Consider the following 19,194-nt stretch of genomic DNA (forward strand, 5'->3'; position numbering starts at 1 on the left):
CTCTGAGTCTCAGGTGTCACGTAAATATCTGAAGTTTCAGGAAAAGACCATGTTATATATAAATAGCTCAGAATCTGAGAATTTAGAATTAACAGTTACACCTCTTGAATATATATGACTGCTGTAAGAGCTTACAATCTAGGATCCTTTACAATATGCCCCAACCTGATATTCAATGCTCTCAACTTTAGTTCACCAAATTTTTATGTTATAATTAATCCATATGATTGAGGCATGTTAATATTTGTCTTTTTGTTACTTTTTGTTCCTGGCATTTCATTCAATACACAACTCTTAAGGGTCATTCATGTAGTTGCATACCTCACAACTTCATTCCTTCAACTGGCTACTCAGTACTACATTGTATGTATACATTCCTCAGTGGTTGTACCCTTAGGCTACCTCCATTCCTTGTGGATCACTAACACTGCTGACAGGGACAGCAGTGTGCAAATGTCCATTTGTGTCCCTACACTTAGCTCCTCCAGGTATATACTGAGCAACGAGGTTTCAGGATCATGTGGCAAGCCCACCCCTAGCTCCTGTGGAACCACCACACTGCCCTCCAAGGGGCTGCACCTCTCATTTCCCTACTGACTGTGAATAGATACATCTCTTTCTCCACAATTTCTCTAGTACTTGTTTCTCTCTGTTCATTTTTAAATAGTTTTATTCACACGTCATACAATCCAGCCTAAGTATGTAGACATACCTTTGCCACCATAGCAAATGTCTGAAGACATTTCCTTTCTTCCACAAAGAATCCATACCCCTTCTCCATATCCTCCACTTGTTGACATTGACTTTTGGCATAATGTCTTTGTTACATTCAGTGGAAGCACATTACTATGTTACTTTTGACTAGAGACTGAAGCTTGCATTGATTGTATTTTTTTCCTATATACCATCCCATTTTGAACACCTAGAAATGTTGACATTCATTTGTTCTCCCTCATGCAAAAACACTTTTATATTTGTACATTTAGTTACCACCCTTGTCTACTCTAGGCATTCATAACTTATACTCTCAGTCTTTATCCTCTGTCTTTTCATCTGCTCTCATAGTTGGCCCCCAGCCCTTCTTCCTAAACCATACTCCTATTCAGCTTCAGTCAGGGTACTTATATTATTGTGCTACCTCAGATAGTACTGTGTATCCATTTCTGAATTTTTACAATCAACTCTTGTATCTCATTTGAATTGGCCATGTCTTTGATTTTCCTAGCATGACTTGTTACTTTTTGCAGGTGCCTAAGCACTTGAGTTCCTTCATTAGCTTATTCTTTATTAGCTTTTAGTTGTTTTCACTCTTTTACTAGGGTTTTCTTGTTGGAGGCTTTGTTCTCTATTCAGTTCTAGACCTCTGGCATAGGTTCTGTTTAAATGATCAGAATTTTTCAGTTCTTATTTTTCTGTTTCTTGCCCTACATACATTCAGCCTTTTTTTTTTTTGAGGAACGTCTCCTTAGATATTATTGACTCCAGTCAGATTTTCCCAGACAAAACAGAACATGTCAGGAGTAGACAGTCCCAAGTTTCCTTAAGATGAGACCCAGCAGGTTGTCAGACTTTCCTGTGAAGCCTCTAGACTCTGCTTTTCCTATCCTGCCCAGCATGTGGTGCTTGTCTGCCCACCACTTCCCATCAGTGTAAAGTAATGAGGTGCCTTTAATTATAGCAGCCTCTTTCTGTCAGATGCGTGGTTGAGAAGGAGGCTGAGGTAGTAGGAGGGCTTTGGCTGCTTTAGTTTTCCAGCCCCTGAGACCTGAATTCCCTGAAGGAAAACCTCTACTTGAGCGTGGCCCTGCCCCCTTTTCTTGGGGATGATACACCATTTGGGGAATTGTCCCCATCCACCTATTTACTTTGTCTCTCAGACATGCCTTAACACCACCCTTCCCTGGGGAAGTGCTGGAGCCTGAGAGTGCCCAAAGTTCTATCTAATGAGCTGTTAAGAAGTTAAAAAGAAAAGAAAAAGACTTTTCAGAGCTGGGCCTCTACTCTCCGGGTTTGCCAATCAAGAGCTAGGGTGGTATATAGCTCCATGTGTCCCCAGGGTATATGTGCCTTCTTTTCCAGTATTTTGTGCTGGAAAAAAGCCTCTTGTTTTCCTTTTGTTTCCCCTCAGCCCCACTCCCTATCTGCAGGTGAACACTCCTCATGTCTTAATGATTACTCCAGGTTTATCTATGCTCTAGTCCTGTTTTCAGCAGTCAGAATTTGTTAATTAATTCCACAATTGGACCTTGGTTGAGTTAATTCCTTGCTACTAGTAAAGTCTGTTTTTTCTCCCCTTGGGGAACCAGCCTTCTGTGCCCATGGGGGAGGGGTGCCAGCCTCTCAATCTTGGGAGACTTACAGTTCTGTGTGTGCTCTTTGCTGTTCCACTTGTTCTAGACTGGTGTACAATGTGTGTCCAGTCACTGATGTCCCCCTACCAGGTGTTCTGTACAGTTCATGGCTATTTACAAGCTGCTCTGTAGGATGAACTAAATTCCACACCTCATTATGCCACCATCTTGCCCCATCTGTGTGTTGGCAATACTGTTTTGAAGGGGGACATCAATTTATTCTCTCAAATATATTGAAAATTTGAAGGAATCATACAATGTTATCTATATACTCACTGGCCAGGTTCAACTATTTTGCTATATACTATTTTGAATGTTTTATATTCATCTTATGTGCACAATTCTTTTTCAATTAAAAAAAGGAGCATAAAATTGTACAGAAGTTCCTTTCTTTATAGCTTTTTTCCATTTTTTTTTTATCGTGAAAAATAACATATATGCAAAAAAGGACCAGATTTCAAAACACACCACAACAATTAGTTGGAGAAGAGATTTCAGAGTTTGGTATGGGTCACAATTCCACAATTTCAGGTTTTTACTTCTAGCCTCTCCAAAACTCTGGAGACTAAAACAAATATCAATATAATGATTCAGTTATCATACTCATTTGTGAAATCCTATCTTCTCTGTTATAATTCCACCTTCTCCTTTGATCTTTCTCTTAATCTTCTGGGATATCTGGGCTATGCCCATTCTAACTTTTTACATTGGAAAGGGCTTTTGATAATACAGAAGAGGGGTATGGAACTAGTTGATGTTCTTGGAGAGGCTGGCCACTCTGCGCTTTAGGACTTATCTGGCCTAGGAACCCAACTGGAGATGGTTGGTTTCTGAAAAGTGATCATAGTGCATGGAATTTTGTAGAATCACAGATAAAGCCTTAGGTGTTCTTTAGGGTTGGCAAGAACGGTTTTGATTGGTGTTTGGCAAACCATGATAAGTAGCAATGCTTAGCTGAAGCTTGCATAAGAGTAGCCTCCAGAGTAGGCTGTCAACTCTATTTGAACTATCCTAGCCACTGATACCTTATTTTTTCTTTTCTCGCTTTTTTTTTAATTGGGGAAATACGAAACATGTTGATATTTATTTAGTTTAGGTTGCAATGAAAGAAAAAGGATCAAATGACATAAAATGATCATTTTCAGTGAAAGGCAAAGTAGGACATATTATAAAGAAAATGTGTTTAATAAATGTAATTTACAATTACACAATTTAAGATGAGGAAACAAAAAAATGCTGTTATAGCGACACCTCAGTTATTGTACACAATAATTTTATTGTGGTTAAATTTATTTTTAAATTTATGTAGACCAGTAGATCACCTAAACAAGTTCACAGTCAAAACATATGTGGCCTTGATGGACATTCTTAAATGTATGCAAATTTTTTCAAGCGAATTTTACAATGCATTTTTCTAGTTCATATAGGAATGTATTTCTATAGCAAAGCAAGGAAGGTACAGGTAGTGAAAGCAGATCTAAACCCTTAATCTTCAGGTCTGAAAAAACAAACAAACAAAGCACTTGCATTGACACTTCAGGAACACTGATTTTTCTTTCAAGCAATATTTGTCTCAGTTAACAATTTTGACCATTCACGTAGCTGCAATCTAATATGAACTTGACAAAAGGACTTTACAAAAATCAAGTCTTTAGCACCAAACCAGCATATCTTAGATAATTGACAGCTGTCTACATATTTTGAAGACTATTACACTACAGCAGGCTAGATGGAATAAATTGATACATAGACACTTTTTTTTGACAATTATTAAATAGACTACCACAAAAATGAGAAATCACAAAACTTAGGGAATAATATTATAGGGAAGGTTTTTTTGTTTGTTTATTTTCCAGCCTATATAACCTGCTTCACTTCTACTTGATGTTTTGAGATTCTTGAAAAAATCCTCCTCTCAACTTCTTTATTTTCAATATTTTGTTTCCATAATCTTTACCATCTCTGTAGGTATCACTGACTTCTATATAGTAAAAGATAAATTTTAAGATAACATTATCATGTAAAATTTGACCAATTGCAAAGGCCTCATCAAAGATAGCATTCTCTCTTGGTTCCAGCTTTCCAATCAGAGGAATCTCAGGAGGACTAAAGAAATGGAAGAATGATGAAATGGAACCATTCTTGGATGGACCTCAATTTCTCCAGCAGTAGTTGTGTGACTTTGTGGTTGTCACAGTATCATCCTTTTCTTTTCTCCCATCTATCTTATAGCCTTAGCAATCTTTGATTTCCCATCTGCAAGAGAAGATGGGATCATTGTGATTTGGTTTTGACTTTATTATATATGTCTTTGTCAGCACCTCATTTCTGATGTTTGGAATGGGTAGACAATGAAATTCAAAATAACTTATAGGCTGCCCAGGTTTTGAGAACTTCAGGCTAATGTCTGATAAGAACTTCAGAATGGGCTTGTCATATTTCTGAATCAGGCCCAAGCTTGTCAACATTCTTCAAAAAAGTCAGCCGAAAGGCAGGAATACCTTTAGGATCTTCTCTTTTAGGTTTTCCTTAAGAGCTCTATTAAGATACACTCCTTCTTTGCACCTTGCTTCAGGAACTCTTTTAGGAGCCTCTTTTACTGTCTTTGCCTCTGTCCCTTTAGGTTGATCTGTTTCTTCTACCTTTGTCTGGAAGACTTCTTTAGGATCTTCTTTTTCTTCAGGCATTGCATCCAAAAAATCTTTAGCATCTGCTGTTTTTTCAGCGTTCGCCTTCAGGAACATCTTTTCCTTCAGTCTTTACCTCAGGCTTTTCCATAGGGTCTTCTTTTACTTCCTCACCCTCTAAGGCAGGCATCTCACTAAGTGTATCCTCCTTCACCACTTCACAGTGCTGAACTCCTCATCCCCTGAATTCCACTCACATTCTTTTTTCTGTAGGCTCATATTCATATTCTGCATTGATGACTGGAAATCCCTATCAGATAGAGACTTACTGAGTTCAGCATGTTTTCTTTCAAGACCATGAATTGCCCTTAAGAAAAGGAAGGCTACCTTGTCACATTCATCTTGACTATTTCTTAGCACCTGCATGCAATTTCTAACTGTCTGAGGCAGCATATCCACAAAATTTTTACCCGAGAAAGCCCACCGTGCCCTTGTGGGAAGGCCCACATAACCTCTTCCTACTAACCGAGTTGCTGTGGCTACTGCTGCTACGACTGGTGCTGCTGCTGTCAGATTGTTCCCGGGAATCACCAGAGGAGCTAGCCATCACCTCTTCAGCAACCCCCTTGGCGGCAGGTTCAGACACCTTCTTATCAGCATCTGCCATGTTGCAAGCCTGCAAAACCTCTTAAGGTGGTGACTACCTCAGAGACTGTGTTCCTAGAGATAGGCAGAAAATGACTCACGGATATTTGGGTGGCAGCAGAGGAGGAGAAGGAGGAGGAGGAGACCCGGGCTATGGAAGTTGGCGGGGGCAACAGGCAGCAATAGCGCAAGGCAGGATGGAGCTGGGACTGCAGCTGTAGCAGAGTCCCAGGCAAAGATTAGTGGTGGCAAGGCCTTTACCAACTGCAGATGCGGCAGACACAAGTAGTGCCATACTGGAATGTGCAGAATCTGATGCTTTGTATTTTACAATTCTTTTCCCCCTTTTGGTCAGGAAGGCATCGTGGGTCCTATGGTGCCAAGGCCAGGCTCATTCCTGGGAGTCATTTTCCACACCTCCAGGGAGACTTTCACCCCAGGTCATGTCACCCTAGTGGGGACAGTAATGATTTCACCAGTTAACCAATGGTAATAAATTGGGTTTAGAGAATGAGAAGCTACATCTGAGCAACAAAGAGGTCCTCTGGAAGTAACTTTAGGGCATAAGTATAGATAGGTTAAGTTTCTCTGTTACATAAATAATCTTCACAAGAGCAAGCCTCAAGATCAAGAGCTTGGCCTATTGACTTGGGTGTCCTTAAGGTTTGATAGAATATCATTGACTTCCCCAGTGGTAAAATTTAATGGTTCCATATTTTCTCTCCCGTCCCTCAGGGGACTTTGCCAATACTTTTTTTTTTTTTAATACTTTTTTATTATCTGCTTAATATTCTCTGGGATGTATCTGGGCATTACATTAAGCTAAACAGGATTACAAGCTCTCATTCCCATTCTGGGCTCCCTGTGTTTGGGCTGTTTAAATGATCTATACAGACAGATTGAATTAGATTATGTGCTACAGAAAATTTAGGTTCTGGACACAATAAACATTACTTCCTTTGGTCTCATAGAGTAGGTGAACTTCTAAAATAAACACATTGTCTTCCTTACCCCAGTATTCTGGTTTACCTTAGTCCTGATCTGATAGGTGTCATTCTTCTTTCTAATTGAAGCCTGATCTCTTTTTCAATTTCTTTAACAGTTGTTGTAAATGGCAATATTGACTTTCAGGACTGCAGATCTCCTACTCTGAGTCTTCGGTGTCACAGGTACTAAAAGTTCCAGCGAAATACCAGGTTATACATGCATAGCTTAGCCTCTCAATACTTAGAAATAGCAATTATGGCTGTGGACTAAATGTTACTGCTATAAGAGCTTACAATCTAGGTCCAGATTTTCTTATAAGTATTTTCTAAATGAGACCATACAATAGTTCCTCTTTTGTTTCTGGTTTATTTTGCATCACATAATGTCCCACAGGTTCATTCCCAACATTGTATGCCTCACAACTTCATCCTTTCTGTAGCAGCACATTATTCGATCATATGTATACACTACAGTTTGCCATTCTACTTCTCAGTCAGTGTATCCTTCACCAACCTCCAGCCACTGGGCATCATGTATAATATTCAGTCAATAGGCCATCAACACTCCCAATTTTAGACCATTTTTATTTGCTCCCAAGAGGAAAATAATGAATAAATATGCCTTCACTATATAGAAAATCCAAACTTCCCCTTAACTCTTGTCCTTCCCCCTCCATTGTTTATCTGTCCTATTGCTGTGGTGCTGTTGATGTCTTCCTATTAAACATAGCTCAATTGTAGTTTTACCCTATACCCCAATATTATAATCTCTTTGAGAAGATTCATACCTTTGAAATAGTTCATGCAAGAACTTATTTATATTTGTAGTGTTAATCAGCGGGATACATGTTTCTATACAACCCCTTTCAATCATGTTCACCTTCAATATGGCAATCTTTCTTATAAACCCACTAATGAATTGCCTTAATTTCTATCCATTCCCTTACATTTAAGTTCAACTTCATTAGCTAACTGTTCTAGTTTGCTAGCTGCTGGAATGCAACACACCAGAGATTGATTGACTTTCAATAAAAGGGGATTTATTTAGCTGATGTATAGTTCTTCAGAGGAAAGGCAGCTAACTTTCAACTGAAGTTCTTTCTTATGTGGGAAGGCACAGGGTGATCTCTGCTGGCCTTCTCTCCATGCCTCTGGGTTCCAACAACTTTCCCCGGGATAATTCCTTTCTGCATCTCCAAAGACCTGGGCTGAGCTGCAAGTGCTGAGATGAAGGTATGCTAAGCTGTTTGGGTTGTGCTACATTGAGCTCTCTCATTTAAGCACCAGCCAATTAAATCAAGCATCATTCATTGCAGCAGGCACGCCTCCTAGCAGACTACAGATGTAATCAACAACAGATGAGGTTCACATGCCATTGGCTCATGTCCACAGCAATAGAACTAGGCACCTTCACCTAGCCAAGTGGACACACCAACCAATTACCCCTCTCTAGCTTCTGTGAATCTCTAGGTCCCCTATAATCTATATTGTAAACCTCTGAGTTTATCTTTACCATGGTCATAAAAGCAAAATCATACAGTCTCTGTCCTTTTGTGCTGGCTTATTTCACTCAGCATTATTTCACTCAGTTAGGTTGTTGCTTGTGTATAGAAACATTACTGATTTTTGCACATTAATCTTATGTCCCACAACCTTGTTAAATTTATTAGCTCAAGAAGCTTTGTCATAGATTTCTCAGGATTTTCCAAGTATGCATGCCATCTGCAAATAATGAAACTTTTACTTCTTTCCAATTTGGATGCCTTTTATTTCTTTTTCCTGCCTGATTGCTCTACCTAGAACTTCTAGTACAATGCTGAATAACAGTGGTGACAGAGGGCATCCTTGCCTCATTCCTGAACTTACGGGGATAGCTTTCAGTCTCTCTCCATTGGGTACACTGATGGCTATGGTTTTTTCATATATGCCCTTTATAATATTGAGGAAATTACCTTTGCTTCCTACTTTCTAAACTTTTTCTAATCAGAAAAGGATATTGAATTTTGTTGAATGCTTTTTCAGTATCAGTTGAGATAATCGTGTGATTTTTCCCTTTCAATTTGTTAATGTGCTATATTACACTGATTGATTTTCTTGTGTTAAATCCCACTTGCATTCCTGGTTTAAACCCCACTTGGTTCTTGTGTACAACTCTTTTAATGTGTCATTGGATTCAATTTGCTAGTATTTTGTTGAGAATTTTGCATCCATATTCATTAGGGAGATTGGCCTGTAGTTTTCCTTTCTTATAGTGTCTTACCTGGTTGATTTTAGAGTGATATTTTTTTTTATTAATTAAAAAAAAGAAATTAACACAACATTTAGAAATCGTTCCATTCTACATATGCAATCAGTAATTCTTAATATCATCACATAGATGTATGATCATCATTTCTTAGTACATTTGCATCGATTTAGGAAAAGAACTAGCAAAACAACAGAAAAAGATATAGAATGTTAATATAGAGAAAAAAATAATAATAATAAATAAAAATATATATATAAAAAAGGAAAAAGAAAAAAACAAAAGACACAAACAAAGAAACAAAAAAAAACTATAGCTCAGATGCAGCTTCATTCAGTGTTTTAACATAATTACATTACAATTAGGTAGTATTGTGCTGTCCATTTTTGAGTTTTTGTATCTAGTCCTGTTGCACAGTCTGTATTCCTTCAGCTCCAATTACCCATTATCTTACCCTGTTTCTAACTCCTGCTGGTCTCTGTTACCAATGACATATTCCAAGTTGATTCTCTAATGTCGGTTCACATCAGTGGGACCATACAGTATTTGTCCTTTAGTTTTTGGCTAGACTTACTCAGCATAATGTTCTCTAGGTCCATCCATGTTATTACATGCTTCATAAGTTTATTCTGTCTTAAAGCTGCATAATATTCCATCGTATGTATATACCACAGTTTGTTTAGCCACTCATCTGTTGATGGACATTTTGGCTGTTTCCATCTTTAGAGTGATATTAACTTCATAAAATGAGTTATGTAGTGTTCCTTTTTCCTCAATTTTCTTGAGAAGTTTGCGCAGAATTGGTGTTAGCACTTTTTGGAATGTTTGACAAAATTCCCCATGAAGCCATCTGGCTCTGGGCTTTCCCTTGCAGGAAGATTTTGATGACTGATTGAATCTCTTTACTTGTGATTGGTTTGTTGAGACCTATTTCTTCTCGAGCCAGTGTAGCTTGTTCGTGTGTTTCTAGGATTTTGTCCATTTCATCTCGTTTATGGGCGTATGGTTGCTCATTGTATCCTCTTATGATTTTTTTTTCTTTTTCCTTCAGGTCTCCGTGTTAATGAACTTCGTCTCATTTCTGATTTTGTTTAATGCATCCTCTCTCTTTTTTTCTTTGTCAGCCTAGTTAGGGATCCATCAATTTTACTGGTTTTTCTCAAAGAACAAATTTTTAGTTTTACTGATTCTATTTTTCTTTTGTTCTCCAATTCATTTAATTCAGCTTTAATCTTTCTTATTTCTCTTCTTCTGTTTGCTTTGGGGTTAATTTGCTGTTGTTCTAGCTTGCTAGCTGCCGGAATGCAACACACTAGAGACGGATTGGCTTTTAATGAAAGGGGATTTATTTTGTTGGTTCTTCAGAGGAAAGGCAGCTAACTTTCCACTGAGGTTCTTTCTTATGTGGAAGGCATAAGATGGTCTCTGCTGGTCTTCTCTCCAGGCCCCTGGGTTCCAACAACTTTCCCCGGGGTGACTTCTTTCTGCATCTCCAAAGGCCTGGGCTGAGCTGCTAGTGCTGAAATGAGGAATGCCGAGCTGCTTAGGCTGTGCTACTTGGCGCTCTCTCATTTAAGCACCAGCCAATTAAGTCAAACGTCACTCATTGCAGCAGACACGCCTTCTAACTGACTGCAGATGTAATTAGCAACAGATGAGGTTCATATACCATTGGCTTATGTCTGCAGCAACAAGACTAGGTATGCTCACCTGTCCAAGTTGACAACTGAATCTAACTAACACAGCTGTTCTTTCTCAAGTTCCTCCAGAGTAGCAGTTAAGTCCTTGATTCTTGCTCTTTCTTTTTTTTTTAATATAAGCATTTAGGGCAATAAATTTCCCTTTTAGCACAGCCTTTGCTGCATCCCATAAGTTTTTTTTTTTTTTTTTTTTTTTTTTTTTTTTTAAAGGAAAGACAGAGAGAAGGAAGGAAGGATAGAAGGAAGGAAGGAAGGAAGAAAGGGAAACATTTTTCAAACATTCTCCTGTTTTATTGTATTTTGTTTTTCCGTTTTTTGTTACATGGGCTGGGGCCGGGAATCGAACCGAGGTCCTCCGGCATAGCAGGCAAGCACTTTGCCCGCTGAGCCACCGCGGCCCGCCTGCATCCCATAAGTTTTGATATGTCATATACTTATTTTCATAAGTCTCCAAATAGTTACCAATTTCCCTAGCAATTTCTTCTTTGACCCACTGGGTGTTTAAGGGTGCATGATTTAATCTCCATATATTTATGAAAGTTCTGGTTCTTTGGTGGTTATTGATTTCTAACTTCATCCCATTGTCATCAGAGAAGGTCCTTTGAATAATTTCAATCTTTTTAAATTTATGAAGACCTGTTTTGTGCCCTCGCATATTATCTGTCCTGATGAACATCCATGAACACTAGAGAAGATTGTATATCCTGGTGTTTTGGGATGTAACAATCTATATATGTCTGGTAGGTCTAATTAAGTTTTCAAATTATTTACATTCTCTATTTCCTACTTTTTAAATAATTTTTTATTGAGTAAAATCTTGACACAAATACTATCTATACATGTTGCACAATCAGTGCTCACAATATCATCACATAGTTTTGTATTCATCATCATGATCATTTTTAAAACATTTGCATCACTCCAGAAAAAAAAAAAGAAAAAGGAAAAAGAAAAAACTCATACATACTATACACCTTACTCCTCCCTCTCATTGACCACTAGTGTTTCCATCTACCCAGTTCATTTTACCCTTCCCCCCCCACCATTATTTATTTATTTTTATCCATATTTTTTACTCATCTATCTATACCCTGGATATAAGGAGCATCAGACAAAAGGTTCTCATAATTACACAGTCGCATTGTAAATATTATACCTTTATGCAATCATCTTCAAGAATTTAGGCCGCTGGAACACAGCTGAATAGTTTCAGGTACTTCCTTCTAGCCACTCCAATATACCATAAACCAAAAAGGGATAGCTACATAATCCATAAGAATAACCTGCAGGATAACCTCTCATCTTGGTTTGAAACCTCACAGCCACGGAAACTTTATTTTTTCCTCATTTCTCTCTTCCCCTTCTGGTCAAGAAGCCTTTCTCAATCTCTTGATGCCAGATCCTAGCCTATCCCAGGCTTTCTGTCCCATATTGCCAGGGAGATTTAAACCCCTGGGTGTTATGTCCCATGTAGGAGCAAAGGCAGCAAGTTCACCTGCTGGATGGCTTAGAGAAAGAGGCCACATCTGAGCAACAAGAGAGGTTCTTTGGGGGTGACTCTTAGGCATAATTTTAAGTAGGTCTAGCCTCTCCTTTGAGGGAATAAGTTTCATGGGGACAAACCCCATGATCGGGAGCTCAACCTGTTGATTTGGTTGTCCCCACTGTTTGTGAGAGTATCAGAAATTCTCCAGATGGGGAAGTTGAATCTTTCCCCCTTTCTCACCATTCACCTGAGGGGACCCTGAAAATCTTCTTTATTCATGGTCCAAATCACTCTGGGATTTATTGGGGCATTATACTAACGTGGACAAACCAACAATATCTCATGCCATATTCAAGATTCCCTGTACTTATGGTGTTCAACTAAACTGACCATACAAGTTAAATTAGGAGATGCACTACCCAAAATATAGATTTTGCACTAAATAAACATCTCTCCCTTTATTCTCACATGGAAGTTGATGTTTTAAGATATGGATGAATCTCCTTTATCCAGTTTTCTGATATACCTTAGTCCTATCTAGATCAGATTCATTTATATCTCTACTCGATGTCTGATCCGTTTTTCAACTTTTTAAACAGTTCCTACATGGGGTACTGCTGACTTTCATAGCTATAGAGCTCTGACTCTTAGTCTCAGGTGTCACATAAATACCTGAAGTTTCTTGGAAAGACCAGGTTATATACAAACAGCTCAATATCTCAGTATTTAGAATTAACACTTACACCTCCTGAATATATGTCTCACTCAATTTTCAAAGATAGTTTGGCTGGGTACAGAATTCTTGGCTGGAAGTCTTTCTCTTTCAGGATCTTAAATATATCATACTACTGTCTTCTTACCTCCATGGTGCCTGTTGAGTAGTCTTATGTAGTTTCCCTTGTATGTAGTGGCTCACTTTTCTCTTGTTGCTTTCAGGATTTTCTGTTCCTCTTCAATGTTTGATGGACTGATTAGTATGTGTCTTGGAGCAGGCCTATTTGAATTTATTCTATTTGGAGTTTACTGGGCTTCTTTGATTTGCATGTTCATGTTCTTTATAAAGGCTAGGAAGTTTTTACCAGTTATCTCCTTGTATTAGTTAGAGTTCTCTAGAGAAACAGAATCAACAGGAAACACTCACAAATATAAAATGTATAAGTGTCTCACATAACCGTGGGAATGCAGAGTTCAGAATCTGCAGGGCAGGCTGTGAAGTTGACAATTCTGATGGAAGGTCTGGATGAACTCCACAGGAGAGGCTCACTGGCTGAAGCAGGAAGAGAGGCTGTCTCTTCTGAATTCTCCTTAAAAGGCGTCCAGTGATTAGATTAATCATCACTCATTGCAGAAGACACTCCCCTTGGTTGATTACAAATGGAATCAGCTGTGGATGCAGCTGACATGATCGTTATTTAATTCTATAAAATGTCCTCATCGCAACAGACAGGCCAGCACTTGCCCAACCAGACAAACAGGACCCACAACTTGGCCAAGTTGACACATGAACCTGACCATGACATTCCTGAACTAATCTTCCTAGCCTTTTACTCTTCTCTTTTCCCTCTGGCACACCTATAATTCTCATATTTGCGTGCTTCATTCTGTCCATCATTTCCCTATGATTCAATTCAAATATTTCCATCTTTTTTTGCCATTTGTTCTTTTGTGCATTTGAAATCAGTTGTACTGTCCTCCAGTTTGCTTATTCTTTCTTCTGTCTCTTCATATCTGCTGCTGTATGTCTTAGTATGTTTTTTATTTGGTCTATTGCATATTTAATCTCTATAATATCTGCTGTTTTTCTATGTATTCCTTCAAATTCTTCTTTATGCTCTCCTAGTGTCTTCTTGGTCTTCTTTATATGATTAGCTAGCCCATTGAATTTATTTAGTAGATTTGTCTGAAAATCTTTGATTAGCTGTTCCAAAGATTGTGACTCCTCTGCTGTTTTAATTGGTCATTGGACTGGACTATATCTGTCTGGATTTTCATATGCTTTGTGATTTTCTGTTGCCTTCAAGGCAGGTGGATAAGGTTACTTTGGAAGTTGATTTCCTTCAGTAGTCTGATGTTTTGTCCTTGCATGATGGGTGTGCAGCAGGATGTGCAGCTTGGGGTGGGGCACAGTGGTGCCATAATGTGTTGCCATGCAGGACTAGACATGGGGTGGTCATACTACAATGGTGCTTGGGAATGTGGAGTATGGAGCACAGAGTTGTGGGGGGAGGTGTGGGGGCTGTGGGGGTGGGGTGCAGCCCTGGTAAGCTTCAGAATGCAGGAGCAGGATGTGGCATGGGGGACATGGAGACAGGTTACAGCAGGAGATGGATCAGGGGAACTGTGCTTGTTTGCAGTGGTAGGTTTGGTGGCAGGGTGCAGGTGTGCATGTGGAGTGTGGGGGTTATGGGTTTTGGGTGGGAGGTTGGGGTGCAGGGTGCAGCTGTGGGTTTGCAGAGTGCAGATGTGTAAGTGTGCCATGGGCAGAGGGGTGGGGCCAGAGTGGCAGTGTGCATGTGTGTGGGGTGGGCAGTGGGGCCAGGATATGGGTGAGAGTGTTCCCAGGGGCGGGACACAGGTGTGCAAGTCATGGGGGGAGGGGATGGGAGCACACATAGGTGTTGCTTGTTCAAGGAGTGAAGCTTGCCTTACTTCCTAGTCCTCATCTCTCTGTCTGGGTACTCCTTAGGGTTCCAGGGCTCCATTTGGAAAGGGTTGCATTAGACTCTTTACACTAGCTGGGATGATCTTTGGTTCTCTGCACCTCAATTCAACCAGGGCTTCCCTATGTGGTAGAAGACCCTCTCGTTGCTTGCACCCTGGAATTGATGTTCCAGTTGTTGTTTTTTTGTCACTTCTCTAGTTGTTCCTTGGAGTAGGGGTGAACTCAGCCTATCCTATCCTGCCATCTTCCCAGAAGTCCCTGTAAAGAATTTCTGTTGGAGTAGATTGCAAAGTTTTGGTAATAGATGGTGGTGATGGTAGCACAATATTGTGAAAGTAATTAACAGTACTAAATTATATATGTGAATGCGGTTAAAAGGGGAAAATTTAGGTCTTATATATGTTACTAGAATAAAAATTAAAGGAAAAACTATGGCACAATCAACCCTATTGTAAATGATGGACAGTAGTTAATAGCACATTTATAAAAATGTTCTTCCATGAATTATAACAAATGTACCTCACTAATGCAAGGTGTTAATAATAGGTGGTATATGTGAATATGTATTTTTAATATTTATACATAATATTTCTGTAAGCCTACAACTTCTTTATTTAATGATTAAAAATCATTTTAAAGTAGAATAAATTAAAGTACTTGCAGAAAAATAATTAGTTGTGCTCTTAAGTCCAGGTATGGGTACCTTTAGGGTGGCTAGATACAGAAGACTCTTGTATACCTCTGTGTTCTGTTGGACTGCAGCCTTCATCTAACCCATGTATGTTGGCTAAGGCTAGACTTGTATAATAGTTTCCTGCTAAATGCAGTCTTGCCCAGAAACTTGGCCTATTTGGCTAAAGCCTTTACAGCTTTCATCAGTCTTTCTCCCCACTTTCCTGATCCTTCCTCTCTTTAACTTCTGTTCCTGGAACTTTACTATTTCCTCTCTACAATTTTAAGTATCAGCCACTGTTTACTTGTGCTTCTATGACCCACCTCCTTGTTGAACTCTTCCAGGAAGTTGATTTTGGTCTAAATTAGTTAGAATACAACATATTGGACTGTTGGATAGCTGCTCAAGGATCATCCCTATAATCTGGGTCAATACCATCCTCTTTGGATGTGGGCTTCCTCCTCTTCCGGATTGACCCATGACTTTATGGTGCTAACGTGTAGAAACTGAGGCAACATAAATTTTGATAGAGTGCAAGTCATTTCATTTGGTAAATATCATTAGTGCAGCCCTTCATTTGTCTGTTTGAATTCATTATCTAAAATATCTTACTTTCCTTACTAGATTTTAATCTCTAAGTGAGCAAGGACAATTTCTTACATGCTTTATATCATCCATAGTGTCATATATATGGAAACATGTTCATATATTTGCTGAATTTATTAAATGAATTTACAGATGTGATTAAAAGATGAAAAATTGCTGAAGAGTGAATCTAGTCAGAAAGATTTGAAGGTGGCCTATTGATTTTAAACTTCCTGATGGTTCCTATGCTAGATGAGCAGGATTTCACACAGACCTGAAGTCCCTTCCATGGACCCACAATGTGAATTCTTACTTTAAAGCTTGAACTATAGGCCTATGTTAATTCATATGCCAACAAAAAGCTATAACCAAGTAAGGATAGACATTCAGTGATAGCTGAAGAGAATAATCAATCATTACTCATCATCCTTGTCCAAATAATAGTTAAAATGTCAGGAATATTTTTTTTTACATTTATTTGTTTTTCATCATTGTTTTAGTTTGCTAATGTTGCCAGAATGCATTATACCAGAAACAGAATGGCTTTTATAAAAGGCATTTATTAAATTACAAGTTTATGGCTCTAAGTCCTTAAAAATGCCCAAACTAAGGCATCCAGAGAAAGATACCTTGACTCTGAAGAAAGGCCAAATGGCATCCAAGATTTCTTTGTTAGCTAGAACTTGCATCTGAGGTCTTTGTTCCCGGTTTGTTTCTCTATATTTCTAATTCCAGTGGCTTCCTCTCTAAGCATCTGTGGGCCCTCACTTAGCTTCTCTGAAGCAAAACTTTGGTTTCTGGCTTGCTTAACAACTCATAGGAAGGCATATGGCAACATCTGTTGGGCTCTTCTTCCAGCCTCTGGTTTCACAGCTCTGACAGATCCTATGGGTCCTTCTGAAAATTTCCTCTGAATCTCCTAATGTCTGTGTCAGAGCTTTCTCCAAAATGTTTCTACTTTAAAAGGCTCCAGTAAAGACCCACCTTGAATGGGTGTGGGTCACACCTCCATGGATTTAATCCAATCAAAAGCTCCAGCCCAAATGATGGGTCTTGCCCCAGAAGATTGTATTAGGATTTGGAGAATATAGCTCTTCTTGGGTATATAACAATCTCAAACCAACACAATCATTTTTAGTTCTGGGGAACACAGGTTTTATGTTCCATACTTTAGTAGGGGAAAATCTGGTCTTTGGCAGTTTGGTCCAGGTTGGGAAATTCCAGAGAGGTGAAGTTGTTTCTAGTGATGTCCTCTGAGGTTTTGTGCACAGTAAAATCTAAAATCCTCCTGCATGATCAGTCCCTGCCTCACTCTCCATCCTAAGCTCCAGCCATACAGGCCTTTTACTATTCTACAAATGGCCAAACTTCTTTCAGTCCTAGGAGTGTTGAGTTTGCTACTGCCTTTCTTCTAGGACTGTTGTATCTGCCTGAAACACACCTTCCTGCCTCTTCTCACTCTGCTAAAACCAGGGAGCCACTGAAACTTTGGGTATTTATGTGACACCCGAGACTCAGAGTTACAGCACTGAAACTGTGGCAGTCAGCATTACCCCCCTTCAGCAACTGTTTAAAAAGCTGAAAAAGTGATCAGACTTTGTCTAAAGAAATGAATGAAGCGGATCTGGGTAAGACTAATATAAATCAGAATACTGGGTAAAGGATGATATGGCCCATGTTTTCAAACTTCAACCTCTGTGCAAGACCAAAGGGAGAGATGTTTATTTGGTGCAAAATTTATATTTTGGGTAGCACATTATATAATGTTTAACTATACATTATACATTAACTTGTATAGTCAGTTTACTTGAACACCATAATTACATGGAATCTTGCATAGGGCATGAGAGCTTGTTAGTCTATATGGGTTAGTGTGCTGCCCTGATATATCTCAGAGTAATTTGGGCAAATATTTGCAAAGTCCTCTTGGGGGACTGGAAGAAAGGAAGAAATATTCAACTTCCCCGTCTGGGGAATTCCTGATATTCTCACAAGCAGTGGGGACAACCAATTCAAAAGACTGAGCTCTCAATCTTGGGGCTTAGCCCTATGAAGTTTATTTCTGCAAAGAAGAAGCTAAGCCTACTGATAATTATGCCTAAGAGTCACCCCTGCAGAACCTCTTTTGTTGCTCAGATGTGGCCTCTCTCTCTAAGCAGACTTGACTGGTGAACTCACTTCCCTCCCCACTACATGGGACATGACTCTTGGAGATGAGCAGGCATCATCAGAATGAGAAAGCATTCTTAACCAAAAGGGGGAAGAGAGAAACAAGACAAAATAAAGTCACAGTGGTTGAGAGATTTTAGAGTCAAGAGGCTATCTTAGAGGTTATTCTTATGCATTATATAGATATCCCATTTTGGCTTATGGCATATCACAGTGGCTAGATGGAAGTACCTGAAACTGTTGGACTGTGTTTCAGTAGCCTTGATTCTTGAAGAAGACTGTATGTCTATATGGCTTTTACATTGTGACTGTGTGATTGTGAAAACCTTGCATTTCATGCTCCCTTTGTCCAGGCTATGGACAGATGAGTGAAAAATATAAGGATTAACAATAAATAAATAATAGGGTGAGATAAAGGGTAAAACTTGGGTCATTGAAATACTATGAGTCAATGAGAGGGACGGGTAAAGGCAATGGGATGTATGGGTTGTTTTGTCTTCATTTTATTTCTTTTATTGGAGTGATGCAAATGTTCTAAAAATAATCATGGTGATGAATATACAACTATGTGATGATATTGTGAGTCATTGATTGCATAATATGGTTGGATGGTGTGCTGGCTTGAAAGGATTTATGTAACCTAGAAAAGCCATGTTTTAATCCTAATCAATCTTGCAGGAGAAACTGTTTCTTCTAATCTCTGTTCAATACTATAGGTTGGAAATTTGACTGAGTTATCTCCACAGAGATGTGACTTGATCAATTGTAGGTATTAAACTTGATTAGATGGAGGTGTCTCTCCACCCATTCTACCTGGGTCTTCATTAGTTTACTGGGATCCTATAAAAGAGGAAACATTTTTGGAGAGAATGCCTTTTGAAAATGATGAGAAAAAGAGATGAGCAGAGTCACGAGGCTGAGAGAGCCACAGAGTCCACCCACTAAAGACCTTTGGAGATTCTGACAAAGCAGAGAAGGATGACAGAATGACTGAGACCCATGAAGCAGAGTCCACCAGCCAGCAACCTTTGGAGATTAAAGACAATGCCCCTAGGGGAGCTTCAT

The 19,194-nt window shown here is 39.1% G+C and overlaps 1 protein-coding gene and 1 long non-coding RNA gene across 6 annotated transcripts in view; one reads left to right on the forward strand and one right to left on the reverse strand.

The window, feature by feature from the left end:
* The window catches only part of LOC143675576 (uncharacterized), a 173,647-nt gene that overhangs the window by 45,013 nt on the left and 109,440 nt on the right, over nt 1-19,194 (forward strand). The window lies entirely within an intron of this gene.
* On the reverse strand, nt 4,229-5,697 carry NAP1L3 (nucleosome assembly protein 1 like 3). Its single transcript, XM_077156206.1, is given in 8 exon segments — nt 4,229-4,482; nt 4,485-4,528; nt 4,530-4,799; nt 4,801-4,882; nt 4,885-5,087; nt 5,089-5,200; nt 5,203-5,473; nt 5,475-5,697. Coding segments are annotated over 8 exon segments (1,407 nt in total). The 5' UTR covers nt 5,646-5,697.

The sequence above is a fragment of the Tamandua tetradactyla genome, chromosome 1, assembly GCF_023851605.1.
Source record: "Tamandua tetradactyla isolate mTamTet1 chromosome 1, mTamTet1.pri, whole genome shotgun sequence".
Classification (NCBI taxonomy): domain Eukaryota; kingdom Metazoa; phylum Chordata; class Mammalia; order Pilosa; family Myrmecophagidae; genus Tamandua; species Tamandua tetradactyla.